Genomic DNA, 22,698 nt, shown 5'->3' with positions numbered 1-22,698 from the left:
GGGAGAGCCATAGTATTTTGCAGCAGTGAAGAAGGCAGGATTTCAAGTGCAGAAAATGAAATTATGTGAGTGTTATTAAGAGAAATCTCTCTGGATCCATTTGCTTCATGGGTTTTTCAGCTTCAGTGTAGTGTTGGTCCCAATTTAGCTTGGACATCTTTCCAAAAAGGAATGAGTTTGGATACACAGCAGACTCATTGCTCAAGATATATTTGTCTGTCTTTGCCAATAATGAGTTTTGAATCCTGGGAAGGACAGTTGGAAGTGGTAATAAAATTAGACTCTTTCCCAGGAAGGTGAAGCTGTTACCAGGTTAGGGTGGAAAGCATGGAACTAACCAAGCGGGAACATGAACAAGTTTTAACCAGTTTTAAAAGTGCAAAAGATAAGACAGGTGTAATTTAAAGGACTCACAGCCAGTGTGGTACAGTGGTTAAGAGCAGGTGGATTCTAACCTGGAGAACTGTGTTTGATTCCCCACTCCTCCATCTGAGTGGCAGAGGTTTATTTGGTGAACCAGATGTGTTTCCGCACTCCTACATTCCTGCTGGGTGACCTTGGGCTAGTCACAGTTCTTCGGAACTCTCTCAGCCCCATCTACCTCACAAGGTGTCTGTTATGGGGAGAGGAAGGGAAAGGAGCTTGTAAGCTTGAGTCTCCTTATAGGAGAGAAAGGTGGGGTTTAAATCCAAACTACTCCTTCTTCCTCCTCCTCCTCCTCCTCCTCCTCCTCCTCCTCTTCTTCTTCCTTTTCAATGAGTGGGTGTCCTTCCGTTATTTCAGATAGGTTCTCCATGTTGGATTGTCTCACATATAAGCTACTGGTTCTTCTTCCATTGTCTCCTCTTTGTATAAGTGCCTGAGAAGAGAGGGGTCACATCCTTTCTTTTGTAGGGCTGACTATAGCAAGAAGATTGTTCACCCCCTCCCTTGCACTTAATCTTTTCACCTTTGTTGTGACACTTTCATACAGAAAAGCAAGGTTAAATAAATAAAAAAGCCATTCCCAAATGTGCCTAGGTATATGGGGAACTTCATGTAGAACATATATGTGGCACTTCACATAGAACATGTTTAGTGGGACAGTTGACAGTGGTTGGATTTCAAGTAGACCAGTCTGGCCCGAGAGCTGTTCCCAGAGGTTTTCCCTTTTAATATAGTACCCCCAAGAAAAAATAAAATGGAAACTTAGCTGTGGCAGGGATAGACCCAACTTAATATTAACTGAGGCATATTTTTCCTGCATTACATTTGAGGCCATGCTTTACTTTTTCACGAGTCTGTTTCACATAATTCTGGAAGACCTCAAAATCCCCGGGAGCCTGTGGTGTTTTCCATGTGAGTTTTTACAATGTATCTTGCCACCAAATGCTTAAAAAAAATTCTGCAGGGTTTTTTCCTCTGGTGTGTTCTGGAATTGTTTTCCCTTTATTTTTCCTCCATTGTTTTCCTGAGCACTTTAACCGTGATGCTTTTTTCCCCGATCTGTTTCTGAGCCTGCTTCCCTTGATCTTATAATCATGTTGAAAAATTTTCAAAGCCCTCTGGCCACTCCACCAAGCACCTGGCTCCTATCCATGTTCTGTGTAGTTGCCCAATCTCCCCTTCAGCCATTTTCTCCTCTGCTTCCTCCTCTGTTTTCAAAAAGATTTAATTTTTCTCTATGTCATATCAAACTGGCATTCAATCAGAGATAGAAATTGGATCAGCTTTGTCAATTTCATATTGAACTAGTGATGTAACATTCAGGCAGAAAGCGATTTTGAAGTGGAGGGGTGATTGCATCAGTGATAGAATACTTAGATGCTGGGGCGATTGAAAAGAGTCCTAGGAGCAATTGCTGCATGCAATCAGAGACTGATGCAGTAACGATAGTCCATTACTGCAAATCAAATTTGGCTGGAAAATATGGCTTTTTGTGTGGGAAGGTAGACTATGTGTTTCTGTTCCTTCACATAATGATGCCTGATCCAGGAATTGTTTTGGATTCCATTTTGGGTTGGTAGATCCCAATAGTAGAAATGAAGGCTGAGACAATTTTGAATTGCTGCTTCAAAATGTAACTGTGCAGTAACACTAGAGCACCTGTGCAAAAGAAAAAAAAGGAGCAGGGTTGTTCTTCTGCATCATGGATGACATCCTGCCTCTATCAGGAATAAGGTTTTCAGCAGTAGCATGTGGAATAAATGCAACTGAAGAGACTGAATAACCCCCCCCTTCCCCAAAACAACAGAGGAAACAGAAGGTGCATGAAATGATTTAACAGAAAATATTTTTGAGACACAAGGTTTGACCACTGGGGAAATCTGTGGTAAGTTGTGCATGCGGAAGAGGCCTGTGTGAGTGAGACCACAAGTTTAGACTAGCATAGTTGAACTACCCAAAAGCACAGGACCTGTAGGGGGCAGTCGGAAGTTTCCCATTTCATATTACTTTACTGCTGTCTGTCAGGTCTATTCAGGCCATTTGCCTTCTTCCAGAAGCAGAGGGCATAACCCTATTGTGCTTGTGTACACTACAGTAGCAGAACTGAGGGTGGAGGGGAATAGGCAAAGAGCTGTAGCTGAAATGATGAGAACAGTATCTAGACAAGTGGTACCTCACCAGCTGCGGCAGAGTAGTTGATGTATTCCTTTGGCCCAGAGAAAGATCACGAAAATATCTGTTCTAAGTTTTGCTTTTATTTTTTAAAAAGCTTTTATTTCATAGGCTATTCTTTATCTGAGAGCTTCATTTCTGGTACTCTTGCTAGTTCATTTTCTGTTTCTATGACAGAATAGAATGGGGATGGGAAGGTAGCTCAAGATATTTCTCATTACTCAGAACTACCGTGTTAAGGTTTGCAGTTGGCAACCGCTGCTCTAGTGTATCCTAATACATAAGCAGGGTTTGCAGTTTCTGAAATATTCTCTTGTATGTTTAAAACATAACCTCAAAGGGTGACTCTGGGCCAGTCACATGTTCTCAACCTAACTTATCTCACAGAGTTGTTGTGAAGATGAAACGGAGGCTAGGAGAATGGTGTAAACCATGGTCACTCAGCAAGCCCAAGGTTAGCTGGCATGCTTCAGTGACAGAATATGGATTCATGCCTGAGTCTTGATTGTATCTTTTTTTTCTGTCTTGTGGAAAAATCATGGTCCCATCCCTTAACTACCAGCTGCTGTCTTGGAACTGAGTCAGGCATTTAGTCATTGAGCAAGTGATCATAGTTAATATCTCTGTATATGGACAAACAGTTCCAAAATTTCACAATTGTCCACCTTTTGTAAAAAAGAAAAAAGAAAAAAAGGGCTACTGTATATGTCCAAAAGTTTGTGATCGTAGGTTATATAAGGGTCTGTTTAGTTGCAGATCAATATGCTTTGTTATAGCAATAACAACCAACGGTATATGTCTGTGTAAGAAATATATTGAATTACATTATAGGGAAAATGGATTTAAGGCAGTTTGCAGTGTCCTCCTCCACACACACACATCATACACTGGTGTCTAAAATGGAGCCTGTGCTCAATTTAGAATCAGTAGGAAAACATTATTTATAATTATAAATAAATAAACAGCCTGAAAAGACAGAAGTGAAGTATTTTACTGCTTACGTTATTTCTGGAGTAAGCTGCCATTGCTTGACAAGTTTGGGGCAATTTGTACCCTAGTGATAACAATAGTGGGGTTTTTTTTTTAAGTGAACTTTTCCAGCCATTTAAGTGGAAGCTTGTGAAGAAAATACAGAAACAAAACATTTTACTACTTACTTTATTCCTGCAGTAAGCTGCCATTGCTTGAAAAGTTGGGTGCAAATGTACCCTGGCAACAGCAGCGTTTTTTAAAAAGTGAATTTTTAAAAAGTAGAAAAAGTGAACAATGTGGAAGCTCTGATCTGTACTAGTTGATTCCTGCCTGAGGAAGCAGGACATGATGGCAGTTATTACAGAGGCTTGAAAAGCAGAGCGCGCAGAGTATAAACAGGACTGCCTCTGGATTTCCCCAGAAGCATGCCTCTGTTGTCAGTCCTCTGTATGCCCTTTGAAGCCCCTCGCTATTCAGCCGTAGGCCTCTTGAGCTTTGAGCCAAGGCCTGCCAAATAGCAAAGCAGTTTTGCAATAGGAATACCCCACCCAGAATTGTCCCACTGAGCAGGGCAGACTCAGTGACTTCAGCTGTACTTTACAAATGAATGCTGGGAATGGAGTGTCCCCATGCAGAGCCAAACGCATATGCTGCCAGTAGTCCCACACATGCCCTGGAGCAGAGAGAGAACTTTGAAATGCTCAACAGGCCTGTGTTTGAGACTCCCTCCCCCTTCCCCTCGCAATCACAAGACCTCAGAAATCATCGGAGGAATGGGGCAGTGTTCTGAGATGTTCCAGAAATCTTGACAAGAGGGTGGGCAAGGCAGCAAATAGTCTTGGAAAGATAGAGATAAAAATGCTTACTATTTACCTGAAAATATGACTTTTTCCTGTACATGAATACGGTACCACGGAGCGATAAGGATTGAGGGATATGAATAAGGTTGCTAGTGTTTATACTGGCCTCTGTTCCTGTCCCTGAGCTGTCTGATGAGAGGGAAACGCTGATGTAAAGTCACCTCTTAATTTCTGCTGACCAAGCAGCTGTGAAAGGCACATGACGAGGCCGGTCTCCCCACCCACCACCCTGAGTTCATTTAAATATGAATATGGCGTTTCTTTGTTCACTTTCCCCCTTTAAGTCTTCAAGGGCTTTTTCATATTATTTAAACAAAACGAACTGGTTTTCTTGTATGGGTACAACAGTCTATTTAATTGCCTTCTATTATCATAACTTTCGCCAAAGAATCCTGGTAATCGTTATTCAGGGCTAAGAATTTTTTAAAAAGAGATCCAAAGGTCTTAGAACTTCCCTTCCCAGGGTTTCCTGGCAAGAAGGACTGATTGTTGAATTTTCTTGTGTTAACAGCATGACAGCTTTTTTAAAAGGGGGACTATATGAATTCTCTGCATGGCAGTGATATGGTAGGAGAGCACAGACTTTTTGGAAAAAATTATGCAGGCAAGAGAGGATGGCTTACTTGAGTCTCCTGGCGTCTGTGTTGCTATAGGCATGTAATACTGAGGCACAAATATACTACACAGCAAGCAACAGTACACATTTTAGCTAGGATAATCGTTGTCCCACTGCTGTTTAGGTGTGGAGAAATAAATAGTTCTTGGGAGGATGGTGGCTGGATCTTGCACATCATGTGAGCAGTGATCACATGTTTACTGGAAGGAGAAAAGAATTTTCTGAAAAAAATGCAGAGATGAGTATGTTCTAATCAGATTTGTCTGACGACTGGTATGATTATGACATCAAAGGTGTCATAACCAATGGCGATGAGGGTGTTTTCCTTCCTGTGGATTCCATCTCTGATGGTGGCCATCTTGTGGAGCTTTTATTGGATTCAGGGGTTAAGATCCATCTGGAAGGTGAAACGTCTGACCATCCTGGATGAGGACTTCCCCTTACTTCTCCTCATTCAGGGGCAGAAGACAATTTATTCATTTATTTATGTTTGCTTATTTATTCATTCATTCATTCAACTTACAGGCTGCCATTCCCTATATGGGCTCAGGACATATGGTCAGAAGGGTGGTATAAGGGAATACTAACTCTAAGGGGGAGAAAGAACTTGAAATTGTTTGAAATAACTTGAATCAGACTTTTCTGACCTTGCCTGTTGTTGAAAAAGAATGAGTATACATTCTCATAAGTAGCAATGGTATATTAGGTACGTTAAAAGAGGACGTGTTGCCCCAGAACGCTTGTGCCAGAAAGAGTGAAGGAATCTTGCATTCCCCCTACATCCCCCACAAAAGCATTCTGCAGGTGCATATGGCAGCTGCATTTTGGGTAATTCCCTACTTCGGACTCACTTCGGACTTGGGGAATACAGAGGCAGCAGCAACAACACTGGAGTAGCCACCCAGAGCGATTTCCTGGTTTGTTCTTCCCATCCTCTTGAAACAGCTAATCCATCCCCTCGCCCCGTGATTATTTTTAAAACTATAGCAGGCTATTTGTGACTTTTTTTAAAGCTGTGGGGGTGGAGGAATCCCTCTGGTAGCAAAGCAGAAATGGTGAGGATGAGGAGATGAACACTGAATGTCGGCGGGGAAGTCTGGAAATCTGCACCTTCCTCTCCACACGTGAGCTAACCTGCTTTGACTCTGATGTATCCAGAAACGTTCTTGAAGCATAGAGCAAAGGAGGTAAAAATGTAGATGGAGAATGCAGGTGGAGGGCAAAGTTGCATGGATGCTCCAAAAATCCTATTGCAGTCTGTGTGGAAGTGCTGGTGACAGCAGATCAAACACGTATGCTGTGGAAGAACTGGGGACAAAAGCTGGGTGGGTGTGGCCCAGGGTCCCGCAAATCTCACTTTGCTACCACCATGTGCTTAGAAGTTTCATTTTACCAGCAGTCTTATCCAACCCTAAGTTCCTTTGACTCCTTCCCCCAATGCATTCATCCCTCCCACATTCCTAAGTTACAGTAGCTCATATAGGGCCTTCTCTCTTTCTCTCTCTCTCTCCGCCAGCAGCCTTATGTCTCAGTGGCTCAGCAGATGGCACCCCCGAGTCCTAGTGGCAGCAACAACAACAGCAGCAGCAGCAGCAGCGGGCCGGGTGGCGGAGGTGGCGGCGGGGATCAGCTGAGCAAAACAAACCTGTACATCCGGGGTCTGCACCCGGGTACCACTGACCAGGACCTTGTCAAGCTGTGCCAACCGTAAGTTACCAGGATGTATAGATGTGGAAAGTATCACAGTGTGGTAAGAGCTAAAAGATTCAAGGACCAAGGAGATAATGTATTGCCTGCTTGTTAGGGCCAGAGCGAGGGGAAACTGCGTCTGGGGCAAGCGTGCGCCCCGTGCCCCCACCACTCCCCAAAATGCCCAGAACGCCCCTGCCCCAGCGTGCCCTTGTGTGTCACGCCTCCCAACCTCCTTGGCGCTACGCCACTGCTGCTTGTACTCCATCTGAGTGGCGATAGCCCACGTTTTGACCGTTTCTTTTGAGGCAAGGATTCTCAGTGACAATGTTCAAGCTTCCCAAAGTATGCTAATTATTTTCAGTGATCTACAAGCAGGGTGTTGGTTTTCTCACATCCCACTCCTCTATGCCAGTTTCTTTAGACACCTGGAAATCTTTTTTCTTGGGGGTCACAGGTGCTAAGTGGACGAACAGCTGTGGGGCTTGGGGGACTGCAATGAGGAAGGGGCTATTTTGTCCATTTCCCCCTCATTTCAGCCCTCCAACCCACATAGCTGTTCATCCATGCAGGTCTCAAGCAGGAATAACCTTTCCAAAGATGGAAGGAACTTGGGGGTGAGGAGCAAGGAGAAAATTAGTGCTCCATTATCTGCCACTAGGTGAATACAAACCGAGGCCTATTGAACACACACAGTCAGTGAGCAGCCGGTGGGCTGAATCACTAACATCCCCTAAATTGAAACATGAGCACATTCATTAGAAGAAAAGGGGGCTGGCCTGAGACCTTGGGGTTGTTGGCAGCATTGCACCCAAGGACGTAGGTAAGCAGTGTTTACGGGTTTAACCCCTCATTACATGTCTGAAGCGCCCCTTCGCCTGTGGGTGGGGCTCCGCCTCGTCTGGAGACGGGGCTCTGCCCCCCCCCCACCAGCTGGGCGCCGCCCCTAGCCAGGGATGGCAGTCTCTTCTGCCCCTGCCCCCCCTTCGGGTGGGCTCCTAGCCAGCAGCCATCCTGGCCTCGGAGAGCTGCTTTTATAAGCACTGAGGGTGAGGGGGCGGGGCTCAGGGGGACCACGCCTCTCCAAGCCCTACTCCCGGCCTCAGTGCTTACAAAAGCAGCTCTCCTGAGGCCGGGATGGCTGCTGGCTGGGCGCCCAGCCAGAGTGGGGTGCAGGGGCTTGGAGAAGCATGGCCCCACCCCGCCCCCTGAGCCCTGCCCCCTGAGCCCCGCTCCCTGAACCCACCCCATATAAAAGCTATACCTACATCACTGATCGCATCCTCCTCCCAACTTTTCACATCTTTCTAATGAAGGTTGGGAGCTGGCGACACTAGTTTGACTTCAAAACTGCACTCCAGTTTTACAGGCCTCTGATCTTCAATATTGTTAAGGGGAACATCTGAGTGAAAAAGCAACTGAGAGCTAGAACCCACTACCATGGGCACGACATAACTTCTTGGATCCTTATGAGAGTTCATGTCTCATTAACGCACCTCTAAGAGATGGGTGTTCTTCTAACCTCCAATCATCCATTCATAACTGCAGCAAACTGCATAGTTCTTGCTATGGGATCCCATCGTTCCAGTGCTCTTTCTACACTGCAATATTCTGCTGACTCACATAAGGGCTCTTGTGACTGACAAGGATGTCCTACATATTACTATAATATTCCAGCCGTCACTGGCAACAACTATCCATTGGCATCATTCTGATATCATGAGCAGCCTGGTGAGGTGATGTGCAGATATCTGTACTTAAAGGAAATTTGAGGGAGGAGGGGGAATTCTGTGGTTAAATACAGTGTACATATACACTGGCTGTAGCTAGATATTTACACAGGGAAGACTGTCTTTTTATGTTTCCTGCCATGGTGTGCCCTTCTACACTTCAGCAGTCCTGGTCCAGAGGAGACCGAGCCAGGCTGGTGCTTGAAGCTAGGAGACCGGGGGGGGGGGGGGGGCTGCTGGGTAGGGGGCTGTTTCTCCATTTACCTCAGCTCACCCCAGCCTGGAATGCTGGATCCAGCCCTAAAGCCACACTTAACAAACACGCCTACTTCCAAACCAGAAATCTGTCAGGCTGAGCATGAGGGAGGGAAAGGGGTTTTGGAAACGGCTGTGAGAGCAGAGGGAGGAGGCAGGGAAGGGAAGGGAATGGGTCTAACAGTGAATATCAGCAGTGGCTGTGTGCTGGGGGTTATGGGTGACGTTCCTAATTTGGTCACTCTTAGTCATTATTTGTGTGCACCGTATCTCTTGGTTCCCACATGTGGAAAGCTGCAGTCTCCTTTCCCTCACTGTTCCCTCAGGCTGGAGACCCTCCTGCCACAACCGTTGCATTCAATAGGATCGACCTCTTTCTGAAACCTTGCAGCTGGACTCCCCTGTGTCCTGGCTGGGAGGCGCCACAACTTGGCTGTTCCTGGCGCCGATCGGATTTCCTGGGCTTGTCTTTCCCTGGGCAGGAAATCCTGCTTTGTGGGAGCAGGAAGCTTTGGGGGTGGGATTGGAGGGCAGCTGGATGACCTCTGAAGTTTTTGGCGAGGGGGGGGAGTGGGCTGTTTTTAAAGGGCAAACCATTTTTTCATGCATTTGTACTGGGGTTTTTATAATACACTGAAGCTATTGAAGGTTATGATACTGTGTACACTTACTAGGGAATAAGTCTCAGTGAACCTCAGTGTAATTTTCTTCTGCGTAAGCATGCAACAAATTGGCCATGCAGCAGTTTCTGAGGCAGGACTACTTTTAAGAATGCCCGGGTGGTTGGTACCTATTTAAAGTACGTTCAAATATATACATTTTCTTTATTGTGGTCATTAAAATTTTGGGAAACAGGCTAAACTTTAGAACGTGATATGCCAGACTGCTCTGTGCTTTTGAGGGGAGGAGGAATGAACTCCTGCACCAAGAAAAATCTAAAATCCTGGTTATATAAATTGGCCTCTTTTTTATTATGCTGCACAAGAGGGGAGCAAGGACTTAAACAGAACACAGATACCCAGCCCCTGTGTGGTGGGAAATCTTGCTTTGAAGGTTTCTCTGAGGACTGCATGGTTATTTTCAAACTTATCTACGCAACCCTGAGGGCTAGGAACTTATCCCTTTCCTTCTTTTTTATTGGAGGAGTTAGAATAAACTAATACATGAACAGCAGATTTTAAAAATTCTGCACGGGATCCTGTATTTGACTCTTCCACTGTATGATCACAGATCTACAGAGTCCACAAGTATATTGCAAACCAAACAGTAAGGCTGTGACTGTTGTGTCGTGCCTGAGATTCCCTCTCAGGCCTTATTCCTGCCTATTGTACATTTGCTGGACAGGTTTGTGTTGTGTCATCACTGAAACTCACTTTTGGCAACCTTGTGACCTACCCATTAATCTTATGTCTCTTGGATGACCCACTACTGTGCTAGATGGGACAGTTCTCTGGCAGTTGAAGTCAAGGGTTTAGCCTGGAAACTGTTCTCAGAGGGCCGTCTCAACAGTTTTGCCACGTCAACCACACATATCTCAAAGTGAACACCGCTGATATTTGAAGCGGAGGGACCTAGTAGCCATGCACTAGGATGCTGTCATAGCACCCATATTTACATATGGCTCCCTTTCAGATATCTTGGTTGTTCATTGTGAGGTAAATTAGCATCAAATTTCTTTTGTCAGGTGAAGTGGGAAATGGCCTATAATTAGGATTCCACTCTGAGGGCCATTATGCATGGAATGCTTACCTCAGGGCTCTTACCTGTGCAGTGGTGCTGTAGTGTGGTCTCCTCGTGTTTCTCTGTTCACACTTGAGGAGGCATTCGCTGCCTTCTCTGCAGCATACTTGCTGAAGTCTCAACGGGCCTACTTTTCCTTGTTTTGTTAACTCTGCCCAGTAACTCCCTCTTAAAGGCACAGATCTCATCACACCTGGTAATTGCAAGATAGAGGGCTTTGTTAAATCCCTTTAAATTGCAGTTATATTAATATTCCTGAGATTGCAGTTATATCACTATTGTACTCCCTTTCCAAAAATAATGCTCCCAAAAGAAAGAGGCAGAGCAATTCCCTGAACCAGGAGAGAGAAGCTTGTTATTAAATAGTTAGCTCACCATTCCTAATTTATCCTACAGACATCCCCTCCCCACAGCCTATTGTTAACTGCAATGGCTGTGGAAGTAAGTGTGGAAGGGAAATGGCTGATTCGCTATTTGGAGTTTTTCAAATGTAATAAAAGACAGCGATTTTGCAGTGATTCTCTGTTTATATTGATATATCAATATAATAAATAAAAAATTGAAGGAATAGCACATCTGAAAAGGGGGAAAGGGAGAGGTGTGCATGAGAGTGTGAGGGAGTTGGAGGGCCTGGTGGTGGGCGGAGGGAAGATGTCCGGGGCAAAACTGTGTACACTGGCAAATGAGCACTGGCAAAGCTGTGCCTTCTGGCAAAATGGTGTCACTTGAAACAGGGAGAATGGAACTGGAAAGCAGGGTTTGGGGAAATACATCCGTTCAAGAAATCTTGCTGTGACGGACATTCGTCCCTGCCACACAGCAGACCCCTGGTGCATAATGGGGCTGAAACTGGAATAAGAACGCAACTTTTTTCTACTGCGTGGAGCACGTGGGCTTTCAGCAGCTGCACCAAAACAAAACCGCTAATGGGTGAAGACAGTGGAATTTCTTCTGATTTCTGGGAAAGAAAGAAAGAATTCCAACCATGTTTTAAACCTAGCACCTCATATTTCAGAAGCTTAGCTAAGGAATTGTGTTTCCAAAACTCTCCAAGCATATTGGCTTACATATTTCTGGAGCAAGAAGCATTTTGGTATATTTCAAGAAGTTTGTTACTATGGGAACTTTGTTGAGTCCTTGAACCTTCCTTTTGTGTCTTTCCCACATTCACAGGTATGGCAAAATTGTCTCCACCAAGGCCATTCTGGACAAAACAACCAACAAATGCAAAGGTGAGTGCAGCAACGTGGATTTTGTATTTGGCTGCATGAGGACAATGTTGCGTAAACTTAGGGGGCTAGCATCAGAGTGCTTCAGTTCTGCTTGTGATTTATGAGGGGAAGAGTTAAGGATTGGCATGACTCCGTTCATTCTTTACTCTTGGGGTGGCAGTCCCAAACTCCAGAAAATATATTTTGCCTTCTGCTGTCAGTCTTAGGGGCTTCTAACTCTGAAAACCAAATGGGGGTGAAAGAGAGAAGAGGATCAGGATGGAAGACTGGAGCCAAGTTTCCAGGGAGGGCAGGTTCAGTCTGGGAGGTCCTGTGGGGATGGGTTGTCTGTGTTGGTGGTGCGTGTGTGTGTGTGTGTGTGTGTGTGTGTGTGTGTGTGAGGGGGAGTTACATTCCTGTCATGCCAGACATTGCTCAGGGGGGAGGGTTGGAGGAGCATCCGCTTAGCTCAGCCCAGCATGGAGGTGGAAAGTAGGGAAGAGGGAAGAGCCCTAATGGTCTGAGAATGTGACAGGCCCTCCCTCCCTTTCTCTGCTACCAGTGTTTGCTAACTAGCCCATTAATATTACCTCAAATTGGCCCCAGAGATTTCAGGCTGACTAGAGTGGTATGCTAGGGGGGTTTTGTGCCATAAGGAGTGGCATTGGAAGGATGGTGAGAAAAGGAGCGGGGAATTCTATTCCATAGGATGGTCTCAGAAGAGGGTTCGAACCTGTCAAAGTGAACTGTGGGGATTACTGAGAGATCCTGTAATGTACAGCTACATTACAAGATCCTCAGAGTTTGTTGTGTTTTCAATTATACAGGGTATGGCTTTGTGGATTTTGACAGCCCCACAGCAGCCCAGAAAGCCGTGACTGCACTGAAGGCTAGTGGGGTGCAGGCCCAGATGGCCAAGGTAAGACCCCAGTACCCATAATTTGTCCTGCAAGGGGTGATGGGACATCTATAGTACGCCAATAGATGGACAAGCTGCTAATATTATAGCTTAAAAACGCTGCATTGTAACCATAGTATGCTCCCCCAGTAACATCCAACTCAAGCAAGGCATTCCACAAGACCAATTTTGCAGGTATGTTTTGGTTCCCTTCCTGCAGCGCTTAGAGGTTTTTGGCTTCTGTTGGGCTTATCCTGCAATGCTGCTGAAACATTGAACGGGCAACTTTGACACCGCAGAATCTGGGGTTGGCGTGGCACTGCTTATCCTATTTGCTGTGAGCGCTTGCCATGAGCCCATAGTTCTGGAGTGTCTGTTTTGCTTTTTGGGCTACAAGCAGAGCAAAGACAGCAGCCGGCTTTCAAGTGTATCCCAATGTTGCGTTCGTATTGTTATTCTGGATTGACTGCCAGCTGTCAAGTCCCAGAGTAGCTCCACATGTTATTCAGCAAAAGTTGTACATTGATTTTGTGCCAGCGTTTCCCACATTAAAGAGAAAGGACAGTCCGGAAGGAATGCATTCTTGGGGATGGGAAAGGAATCTAGCTAAGCGATAGCCTGACTTCCTTGTTTCTATAGCAACAGGAGCAGGATCCTACCAACCTGTACTTGTCAAATTTGCCTCTGGGCATGGATGAGGCTGAATTGGAGTCAATGCTGAAGCCATTTGGACAGGTCATCTCCACACGCATACTACGTGATGCTAGTGGCACCAGCCGGGGAGTTGGCTTTGCCAGGTCAGTGTGTGTTTGCGTGCACGTGCGTATCTTGGGATGGACTTCTTTATTCCTGGGCCTGCTTCTTTGTGCTTTAATTCTTGCTGAGATATGGATTTTTGCCCAGGTCGTATGGAGGTGGTTGCCCGTACAGGTACACTTGCCTTAATGCGGTATGTCCATATGCTTCTTGTAATGGATGTGGAATTGTTTGCCTGTGGCCGTAACACTCCCTTCGCTCTCACAGGACTGCACCAAGGTAGTTGTCCATACAGATACCAGCACTTCACACCTTGATGGGTCACATTCCTTCATCTGCACATTTCTTGCCACAAGGGCTTCTTGGGTGTGTGGCAACTTGGTCAGACAAATTCTCTGTTATGCCCCGAACACTTGTGGATATTCTGGGGCGTGTGCAATCTGTCACGCTGGAATAATTTATTCTTGGGCAGGATATGAGAAGGCAGCGATGGATGGGGAATATTCTTGGTCCTCCATCTCTGTGGCACATATCCAGAAGCAGTTTGGCTGGGTGCGGGAATAATTGATATGTTTCAGTTTATATATGTTGCCGTATTCCTGAGGCTTTGCGTAGGTCACACAAGGTTGGCTCTTGGTTGCTAAACTGGGAGTGATGAATCTGCAGGTGAGAATGGTGTCTGTTCTCCTTGCTTCTCCTTCAGAGTTTGCTGCTCCAAGCCAGTCTGTTACACTCAGCAGCGGATTCCTGCAGCCAATCGTCCACCCCAGCAGTATGATTTAGCGTGGCTCACAGTGTGAATCAGTGCCATCATTTCATGGGTTTTCTCAGCAAAAGAAAAACCCTTCATGGATTAGGCTCTGGAAACGTCACGTGGGCCACTGATTTCTGTAGTCGACCCACGTGGTCAGCGTAAGAACGAGACGAGACGCGGAGATAACATCTGGTGGAGATCGCCAGCAGCGGGAGACCGGAGGTCCGGAAATTCCTAGCGAAGTCTCGCTGCAGTTGGTTCCCGCACCTTTATTGATATTCTATCGGGGCGTAGGGAGGGAGGACTGGGGAGTTCAAGAGCTGGAGATCGGAGGTCGGGAGATCATCAAGATGCATGATCTCACCTGGCTACGCAAGCGGAGAGGGAGCGAAGCTGCCTGGAGCCTAATCCTCACCTGGGGGCAAGACTATTGTCCCTATACCGGTGATTGAGAGCCAGATAGTTCATGACCCGTGGACTCATAGGGGATGAGGAGTGGGCGCGGTAGCGAATTCAGAAGGCTGTGAGGGTCCGCTGAAGGCGCCCTAACGTTTCTACTTCACGGTGCTGTTGGGTCAGCAGTGCATTACTACATCTCCTCCTTTACATTTTGTGAAAAAAGGGGGACCGGAAATGCTAAGGGGCTACATTTAAAGGGACGCTTTGTTTCTCCTCACCGTCTGGTCAAGCTGACCAGCTTGCTTGTGTAACATTAGAACTTATTCAAGGGTAAGGGAAATCTTCGAGGGGCTTCACACACGCTACAGGCAATATTAGACACACATTGAACGTAAACAAGATCCGAAGCTAACGAGGCACACACAATTAAACCAATGCAGAGCCGTACAATAGCACTCAACCATCCCTCCCCGCAGCCAAGCTCCAGAGGGCTGACCACCAATGGAAGGGCAAAACATCATACTTCAGATTAGAGGCTGAACTCCTTGCTGCTCACTGCATTCTCATATGGAATCAATTGAATTATCAGAAAGATTAAAACAACATATTATGTACATTCTCACAACCTTGCGATGTAATAACAACAAGCAAATCAGCCAGCGCACGATTGTCTAGGGCCCGCTGACGAAAGTCTCTCTGCTGCCTCGAGGCTAAAAGTAATCCAGAGCGTGGAGGCAGAGCTGATGGACTTCGCGAAGCGCAATAAGGCCAGCCGCCAATAGTCTTATGCGCATTGCAAGAAGCTTAGTCCGGGACTCCCCACTAGGAAGCTGGGCGCAGGAGACCTAACTCCGGCTTCGAGAAGGCGAACACCGTCCGGCTATGAGGGCCGAAGGCGGAGCTGGCGGGCGGCGGGCGTCTGGGCTCCCCGGGTGGGAGCCTGGGTAGAACGACAGTGAGGCTGACTAATTGAGAGGCAACAAAGAGTTCCGCAGGGAGTCGGCGCTGGACGTAATTAAACGTTCTTCTCCCTCGCGAGGTCCAGAACCAGCCCCCTGGGGAGCAGGGATGTTCTCGCAACATCGGGGAAATGTCCTCCGCGTGCGTGCAGTCTCCAACTGGCCTGTTTCCACTCTAATGGGCCCGGCCTGTTCCTTCGCTTATCCACCGGGTGATGCGGGCGAGGTGTTAGATTCGGTGGTTAGCTTACAGTCTTGGTGACAAGGGGAGAGAGCCAGCCGGAGTGGCTCTGGACGACGGGTCCCCAGCCCAAGCCGCAGAGTATCTGGATGGATGAGGCATTCATGAAGGGCTTAGCCCAGACCCGCCAGGAAGCCCCGCGCTTTGCAGACGTGACAGGCAGAGCCAGCAGGCTCCTAATCTCAGGTACCGGGCCCAGCAGAAAGATGAGACGCTGGCAGCGCAGCAAACCGCCCCAGACGCCAACGAAGCTCAATAGTGCGGCCGATCGCCATCGCAGGAGGCAGCAGAGCAGGCAAAGGATGGTGTAATGCCGAAGCTATGTGATGATCGCTAAGAGAGCGTTAGAGTGTCTCGGGTGTCTCGGTGGTTCTACAGCGTCCTTATAATACAGGTCGCCTTGACGCCTCCCTCTAGGTCATTCAGGTTCTGCTGGCTTAATGGCTGCCCCTGTTGAGACCTAAGCATGGATCCTTAGAGAGACGTTCCATCTCCGGGATGGGGTTGGTTTCTCCGGCTTCAATTCCGGCTGGCCTGTCATGGTTAATCGAGTCCACAGGGACCTGTAGGAAGAGGGACTGAAACACACCCCCTTCCCAGGTTATGGTCCCGCCAGGCTCAGTTCTAGAGCGATGGCGGAGATCGGGATCGGTTTGTTTGAGTTGGGGAAGAGTTTAGGTTTAATATAAGAAGGCTTGGCTTGTTTTGCAGCCTGTGAAGGTTGCTTTTAATGGTCTTCCCAAATGCTTCTACTCTTTCTTTAGTTGCTGTTTGACAGGAGGGCAGGAGGTACACCCTGGTGGAATTGGCTCAGAGCCGTACGAGGCGGTGGGTCCGAGCCCGGAGGGGAGGGAACAGGCTGGTCCTGGGGGATTGTGGGTATGCATGCTTAATCAGCAGCGACAAAGGGGCTTTGAAGCGCTTTTGGGATGGGTGCATCCGGGAATGAAGCAATCAGGCGATAGAGGCAGATTCTCGCACGTGCTGGAAAAAAAGGGGGGTTCTTGCAAGGAGCTGCACTTACCGCGACTCCTGCGGCTGAACGAGGAAGCCGATGGCGCAAATTTTTTGATCGACTATCTTGGGAATTGCCGCCTCACGGTGACCGGCCCCCCAAGGGCGGCTCGCCGAGCGCCCGCCTTCAACGGGTGCACTGATAAAGTTGCCAGGCGCTGGCAGCTATAACCTAAAATGGGTTTGGGCATTAGGGGCATAATGGCGGCAGCTCCTTCTGAATCCGGGGCCCACCCTGATGAAAAGGCGGTATCAGGATCGGCCCAGATTTTAATCCAGGGAGGCCAGTCACAATTGGCCCTCCCGCCTCTACCGGGTCAAAAAAAACAGAAAGAGAAGAGGAGGAGAGGGAAACAGTTTTCAATGAAATTAGAAAGTACCGAAGGCACGATTGGGGATCAATGATCTGGGTGATCGCTTTACCCATCCTAAGACCAGAGTCGCTTTAACCTGACTCATGATAACCTTCCCAGAGATTGACATGGATGTCTAAAACGATGGGGCGGACTGTGAGCTGCCGCCGGTACCCTGGCTGTTGACCGAGCCGGGCGGATGCTCCGCTCGCTGTTTGTCTCCCACCCCATAGCGGGCAGCCCCCCGCCTGCCACTGGTCGGGCCACTCGCTGCTCTGATGACGGTAACATCAGCGCCGGGTGTCCACCAGGCCCTTGAACTACATCCTTCTATGGCGAGCTCCAGGTATGGGCGGGATTCCCGGATAGCGCCTTCCACCGCTGCGACGTGGTGGTGTAGGCTGCGCCTATGTTGGCTGCTGGGGCTTGTAGCCTTATTGGGTCGCAGCGGCAGCGCGATAAGCAAGAGAATCAACTGAGCGCAGCTGGCTCCGCAGGCAACCCGTGGGATGTTTGTCCAGACTTGGAGATGGATGGGTCCTGGTGCGTGGAGTCGACACTGGGACGACATGAATGTCCCGTTCAGCGGCAGAGGCCTTTTGGCAGCACCACAGCCCAATAGTCCCGCAGGGATGGGCCTGGCCATACTGGGTTAGCGCATATGACCCGTGGGGGAACTTAAAGGAGATGGGCTGGGTGCATGCAGCCGGTGATGCCACGCAGAGGGGCAGTGGTTCTTGGCAGGGCCCGGTGCTTGGGTCTGCTCTAGCATTCTCCTCCTGGTCCTGGGTTGGGGAGACGCCTGGCGGGAGTTTCTCTGACGGCAGCGTCGCTTCCAGTGGAAGCCTTTCGGCAACGTGTGGCACCGGTTTTGTGGGTGGCCTTCCTCCTGGGAGGACCCTCTCCATCGGGTTGTAGGGGCCCCCCACTGGCCGCTCTACACTCTTCGGAAGTGTCCGGTCTGCCGTGAGTTAAAGCAGAAATATCCTGGAGGCTGCCTCCGCCGGTGGAGAGTGCTGCGGGCGAGGCTAGCTTGGTGGGCGGAGGATCCGGCGTCCTGGCAAGCCCGCTACGTCGGCCAGTTCAGGAGGTCTTGCTCAGGTCTGATTGCTCCCCAAGGCACTGCGGGAGGCGCCTTCGCAGGCTTACGAGAGCCTGCCACCTTCGCCACTACCCGCCCTGAGCTTCCTGAGCTCGTTCACAAAACTCGCATAGGGCCTGGGGTTTTTGCCGGATGGAGGAGAAACTCTGGGTTGGCTGGCCGCATTGGGGACTTTGACAAATGCCTTATAGGCGACTCAGAGGCGACCGTATAAGTGGCCTCAGGCAGGACAATCTGATCGCTAGTTGGCAAAAGCATCGAACCGTAGTTGAGCGGTTGTGTAGGCCGAGGCGTGCTCCCTCTGCTGATGCCAGACAGTTGGCGAACTCGCCTCCTCGACCAACCAGCGGGTCGCATAAACGCGGTTTTCTAGTCAGTCCGGGAACTATTAGGTGATTCCTGACATTTGTCAGCATGCCTTCACGAGGGCGCAGATTCACCGCATCGCCATAGGAGCTCAGTGAGGATGTTATAGCTTAAAGGGCGGTACTCGCATTAACCCGCAATAATGACGCCCACCTCCTTCGGTATCTGTGAAATGACGGGCACAATGCAAGAATTTCAGTATCGCCTTCCGCCAGGTTTCTTCTGCAGGACCGCATAATGGCTCGCGTTGTTTGAAACCGCCACAAGCTGAATGGAGGTGCAGGGCTTCTGGAAATGAAGGCGGAGCAGCAGAGGGGCGGCTGAGCCGCTGGGAGAGTTTGGAAATGGGTGAAGGAGCAAGGGGCAGAAGGAGTGACAGGCGTTCAATTTAGTGGATAGAGAAAATTCGTTGAAATTGAAGGTGAAAGATCGAAAGGAGGGCGTTTACAGCAAGGGAGCCATAGGTCTGCAGGCTGATGGTGACAAACATTTTCACCCACGCCAGTAGGCAGCGACATCGGGCGCATGCAGGCTCTGTGCTAAGAGGCGCCCATGTTTTCCCAGTCCTTAAGATTCAACGTCCTCTGGGTACCTGCGGACACTGAGCTCAATCTCCTCAACCACCGGCGCAGCTCCTCTCTCTTTACAGGGACTCCCGCCGCATTTCAGCTTAACGCCAGTCTGCCAACGCAGCTTGCCTAAGCCCTGCTTTTGCAAGCTCCTGCTACTCACCGGGTGTTCCGTCGGACGAGTGTCCTAGGACGCTGCAGCCTGATGCTTCGACCAGATGATTGGCGATACCGGGAACGGTGGTCCCCGGGATGCTCGATCCAGCCGACTTCGGGTATCATGTCTCTTCCCCAGGCTTAATTTGTGAGCAGGGTGGAGGTTCGAGTATTCCCGGTCGCACCAGCTTGTAGTCGCACTCCACGGTCAGCGTAAGAACGACGAGACGCCGAGATAACATCTGGTGGAGATCGCCAGCAGCGAACGGAGGTTCCTAGCGAAGTCTCTCGCTGGTTCCCCTGCACCTTTATTGATATCATCAGCTGTAGGAGGGTGGACCGGGGGAGTTCCGTGGAGAGCTGGAGACGGAGGTCGGGAGATCATCATGCATGCATGATCTCACCTGGCTACGCAGCGGAGAGGACGTAGTTGCCTGAGCCTAATCCTCACCTGGGTAAGACTATTGTCCCTGCTCTCGTGATTGGAGCCAGATAGTTCATGACCCGCGACTCATAGGGGGATGAGGAGGGTGCGACCAGAAGGCCGTAGGTCCGTTGGCGTCCCAACGTTCTACTACGGTGCTGCTGGGTCAGCAGTGCATTACTACATCTTCTGTATAGCTTCTTCATATGTATGTGCTCACAGGATCACTTTTAATATATGAACCCTTGAGAACTGCTGGAAGAAATCCTCTGGTACTTGGAGTTCAGGGGTATTGGCTGTGCTGCACCTAAGTTCCTCCTTTTTCTTCGTAGGGTTTGTGTACATGTCAAGCTGAAATTCAGCAGGTAAAGCATTTTCTGTCACTGCACCTCCATACAAGGGAAAGGTTTCCCCTGTTGAATTTCTTCCTCTCGTGCAGCTGTTCCAGGCACGGAAACCTTGCCAGGAGAAGGTCGCGGCCTAGTCTACTGTATTTCCAGAAACATGGTCTCATGAACTGTCTGTTGTAAAAGGTTTTGGCAGTTGTGACTTGTGTATGTGGTGGTGAGGCTAAGGGCCTAACACAGGAGACTTACACTCTTTTCGCATCTCCTCTATGTCCATCCTGTTTCTTATTTATAATAACTGGTTTTGTATAAGTTTCCTCAGAAGGACAAATAAAATGTCCCCAAAGCGACTTCAGGCTGGAAAAATAGTGCATGCAGTGGTCCCTGTTCAGTTCAGGCCTATTCTGTCCTTGGAACTAAGTTCTGAGGAAGATGAAGAGTTGGCTTTTATATCCTGCTTTTCCTCTACCCTTAAGGAGTCTAAAAGTGGCTCACAATCTCCTTCCCTTCCCCTCCCCACAACAGATACCTGGTAGGTGAGAGTTTCAAAGAACTGTGACTAGCTCAAGGTCACCTAGCAGGCTTCATATGTAGGAGGGTGAAAACAAACCTGGTTCACCAGATAAGAGTCCGCTGCTCATTTGGAGGAGCAGGGAATCAAACCAGGTTCTCCAGATTAGAGTCCACTGCTCTTAACCACTACACTACACTGGCTCTCTGAGCCTGGAACTCTCAGTATGTTTGTCGTCAACAGCCTGGTGTGGACACAAGGCAAATGTAATGGTCAGTTAGGGTAGCTTACAAGCAAGGTTCAGCATCCCCCCTGCTCCTGCCTTTACATGTTATTTTTTCTACTCAGGATGGAGTCCACAGAGAAATGTGAAGCCATCATCACCCACTTCAATGGCAAATATATTAAGACGCCTCCAGGGGTTCCAGGTGAGGAGTTCTGTAGCTGTGAAGAAGTGTGTGTATCGGCCTGGCTGTGGTCCGACAGGGAGCTCCACAATAGAAATCCATGTTAGACTCGATCAGAGGTGTCCAACTCTGGTGCTTCAGATATTCATGAACTACAATTCCCATCAGCCCCTGAAGCGCCAGAGTTGGACACCCCTGGACTAGATTGTGTCATCTCTGCTAGTACTGGTGAGCTACAGTGTGGGCTTCAGGGGCAAGTTTACGTGCATCAGAATCAAGTAATAAAGCTTTTCCTGGATTGAAGCATTTCAGGCCCTGTTTTAAATGCAACACTGAACAGTTGCTACGGTGCCTTTATACTGGGTTGCCACCTGTGCAAAGCAGCTATTTGTGCTTAATTTGCGCACTGGAGATCTGTAGCCCTTGTGGATATTGTGTTGGCATGTTGCCTAAGCACACATGGTTGCTTTGGATGGCTAAACAAGTTGCTGCGGGAGTGCAAAGTCCCACAGGTGACTTCTTTTGCCCTGACAGCTGCACATTTAAATCTAGGCTTAGGACTTAACTACACAATGGATCTGTTCCTGAATCTGTCTCTGAATTCTGTCAAACAGATGTGTTCTAGGAGTTCCTGGCTGAAAGATTCAGGGATGTAGGTGCCAGTTTGGATTTGATAATAGCATGCAGGGGAGGGGACTTTACCCTCTACACTGTTTTGCCAATCTGAAGCAGCCCTGGGTAGTCACTGTTTACTCCACAGGAGAAACTTCCATACAGCCTGTCAGTACACATGAGTTTCCACAACATGGTAAACAGCTCCTCGGGGCTGTTTCAGATCAGGAAAATGGCACGGGGTGGAAGGCTTAAGCCTCTCTTCTCCTCTGTGCTGTGGTCCTCATATAAGAAGTCCCTCTGATCAGAATCTAATTTTCTCCTAGGAATTCCTAGCCCATCTCTGCTGGAGAAGATCTGGGGCAGACTGTGGGGTGGTTCTGAAGACAGTATATCATCTAATTAGGCATTTAGAGTGCACATGGGAGGTTGTGTATGTGAATATTCCTGAAAGGTCCTGAAAAAAAGACTCTCTAGCCGATTACGGACAGCGGAGCGTAACTCCTCTCTGCCGCACCACGGCATTAGGCGCTTGCCTGAAGTTCACTCTCTTTTCTTCCTTTCTTTTTAATTTTAAAAAGATCTTTATTAAGACAATGACAATTAAAACTAACAATCCATGCCAAAACAAAAACAGAAAAGACAAAAATGTTAATATTTCTAACAAAGTATTAAAAGCCACTTGAACATAGGTAGACTTAATACAACATAATATCCTTACACTTTTATTAAATTATTATTATATAATCCTTAATTTTTTTCAGGACTTCCAACTAAGCTTTCACAAAGTCAAATATTCCTAAATCATAAACATTCCAAAATTTAATACTCTTTCCCTTAATGTCCCTTAACTAACTTCATAAAGAGGAGGCAGCAATTTTTAACATTTATAGTATTCTAATAATTGTGTACGTTCTGATCTGTTTTCCATATAAGTTATCAATGGTCACCAATCTTCCATACACTCTTCAATACATTTGTTATTGATTAAATTAGACAAATTGATTAAATGCGGCAAATTCCAGCAATTTATTCATCCACTCCTCAATTGGCGGAGCATCCCCGTTCTTCCATCTTTTGGCTGTCAGAACCCTCGCCGCTGTAGTCATATATAATAATAATTTTTTTTATATTTAAACTTTGGGCCTAATTCCATTAT

The 22,698-nt window shown here is 47.9% G+C and overlaps 1 protein-coding gene across 3 annotated transcripts in view; it reads left to right on the top strand.

Moving 5' to 3' along the window:
• The window catches only part of RBMS2 (RNA binding motif single stranded interacting protein 2), a 75,627-nt gene that overhangs the window by 32,305 nt on the left and 20,624 nt on the right, over window positions 1–22,698 (top strand). For 2 of the 3 annotated variants that reach the window (XM_048488155.1, XM_048488152.1), the window contains exons 2-6: window positions 6,566–6,753; window positions 11,634–11,692; window positions 12,499–12,590; window positions 13,209–13,366; window positions 20,869–20,948. In XM_048488155.1, the coding sequence (XP_048344112.1) occupies window positions 6,566–6,753; window positions 11,634–11,692; window positions 12,499–12,590; window positions 13,209–13,366; window positions 20,869–20,948 (577 nt within the window). Of the gene's footprint in view, window positions 1–6,562; window positions 6,754–11,633; window positions 11,693–12,498; window positions 12,591–13,208; window positions 13,367–20,868; window positions 20,949–22,698 lie in introns of all 3 variants that reach the window. The other variant, XM_048488154.1, reaches the window with a different exon arrangement.

This window comes from Sphaerodactylus townsendi, linkage group LG03, assembly GCF_021028975.2.
Source record: "Sphaerodactylus townsendi isolate TG3544 linkage group LG03, MPM_Stown_v2.3, whole genome shotgun sequence".
Lineage (NCBI taxonomy): Eukaryota > Metazoa > Chordata > Lepidosauria > Squamata > Sphaerodactylidae > Sphaerodactylus > Sphaerodactylus townsendi.
The sequence above is the reverse complement of the archived record's forward strand: the minus strand, read 5'-3'. Positions and strand labels throughout refer to the sequence as shown.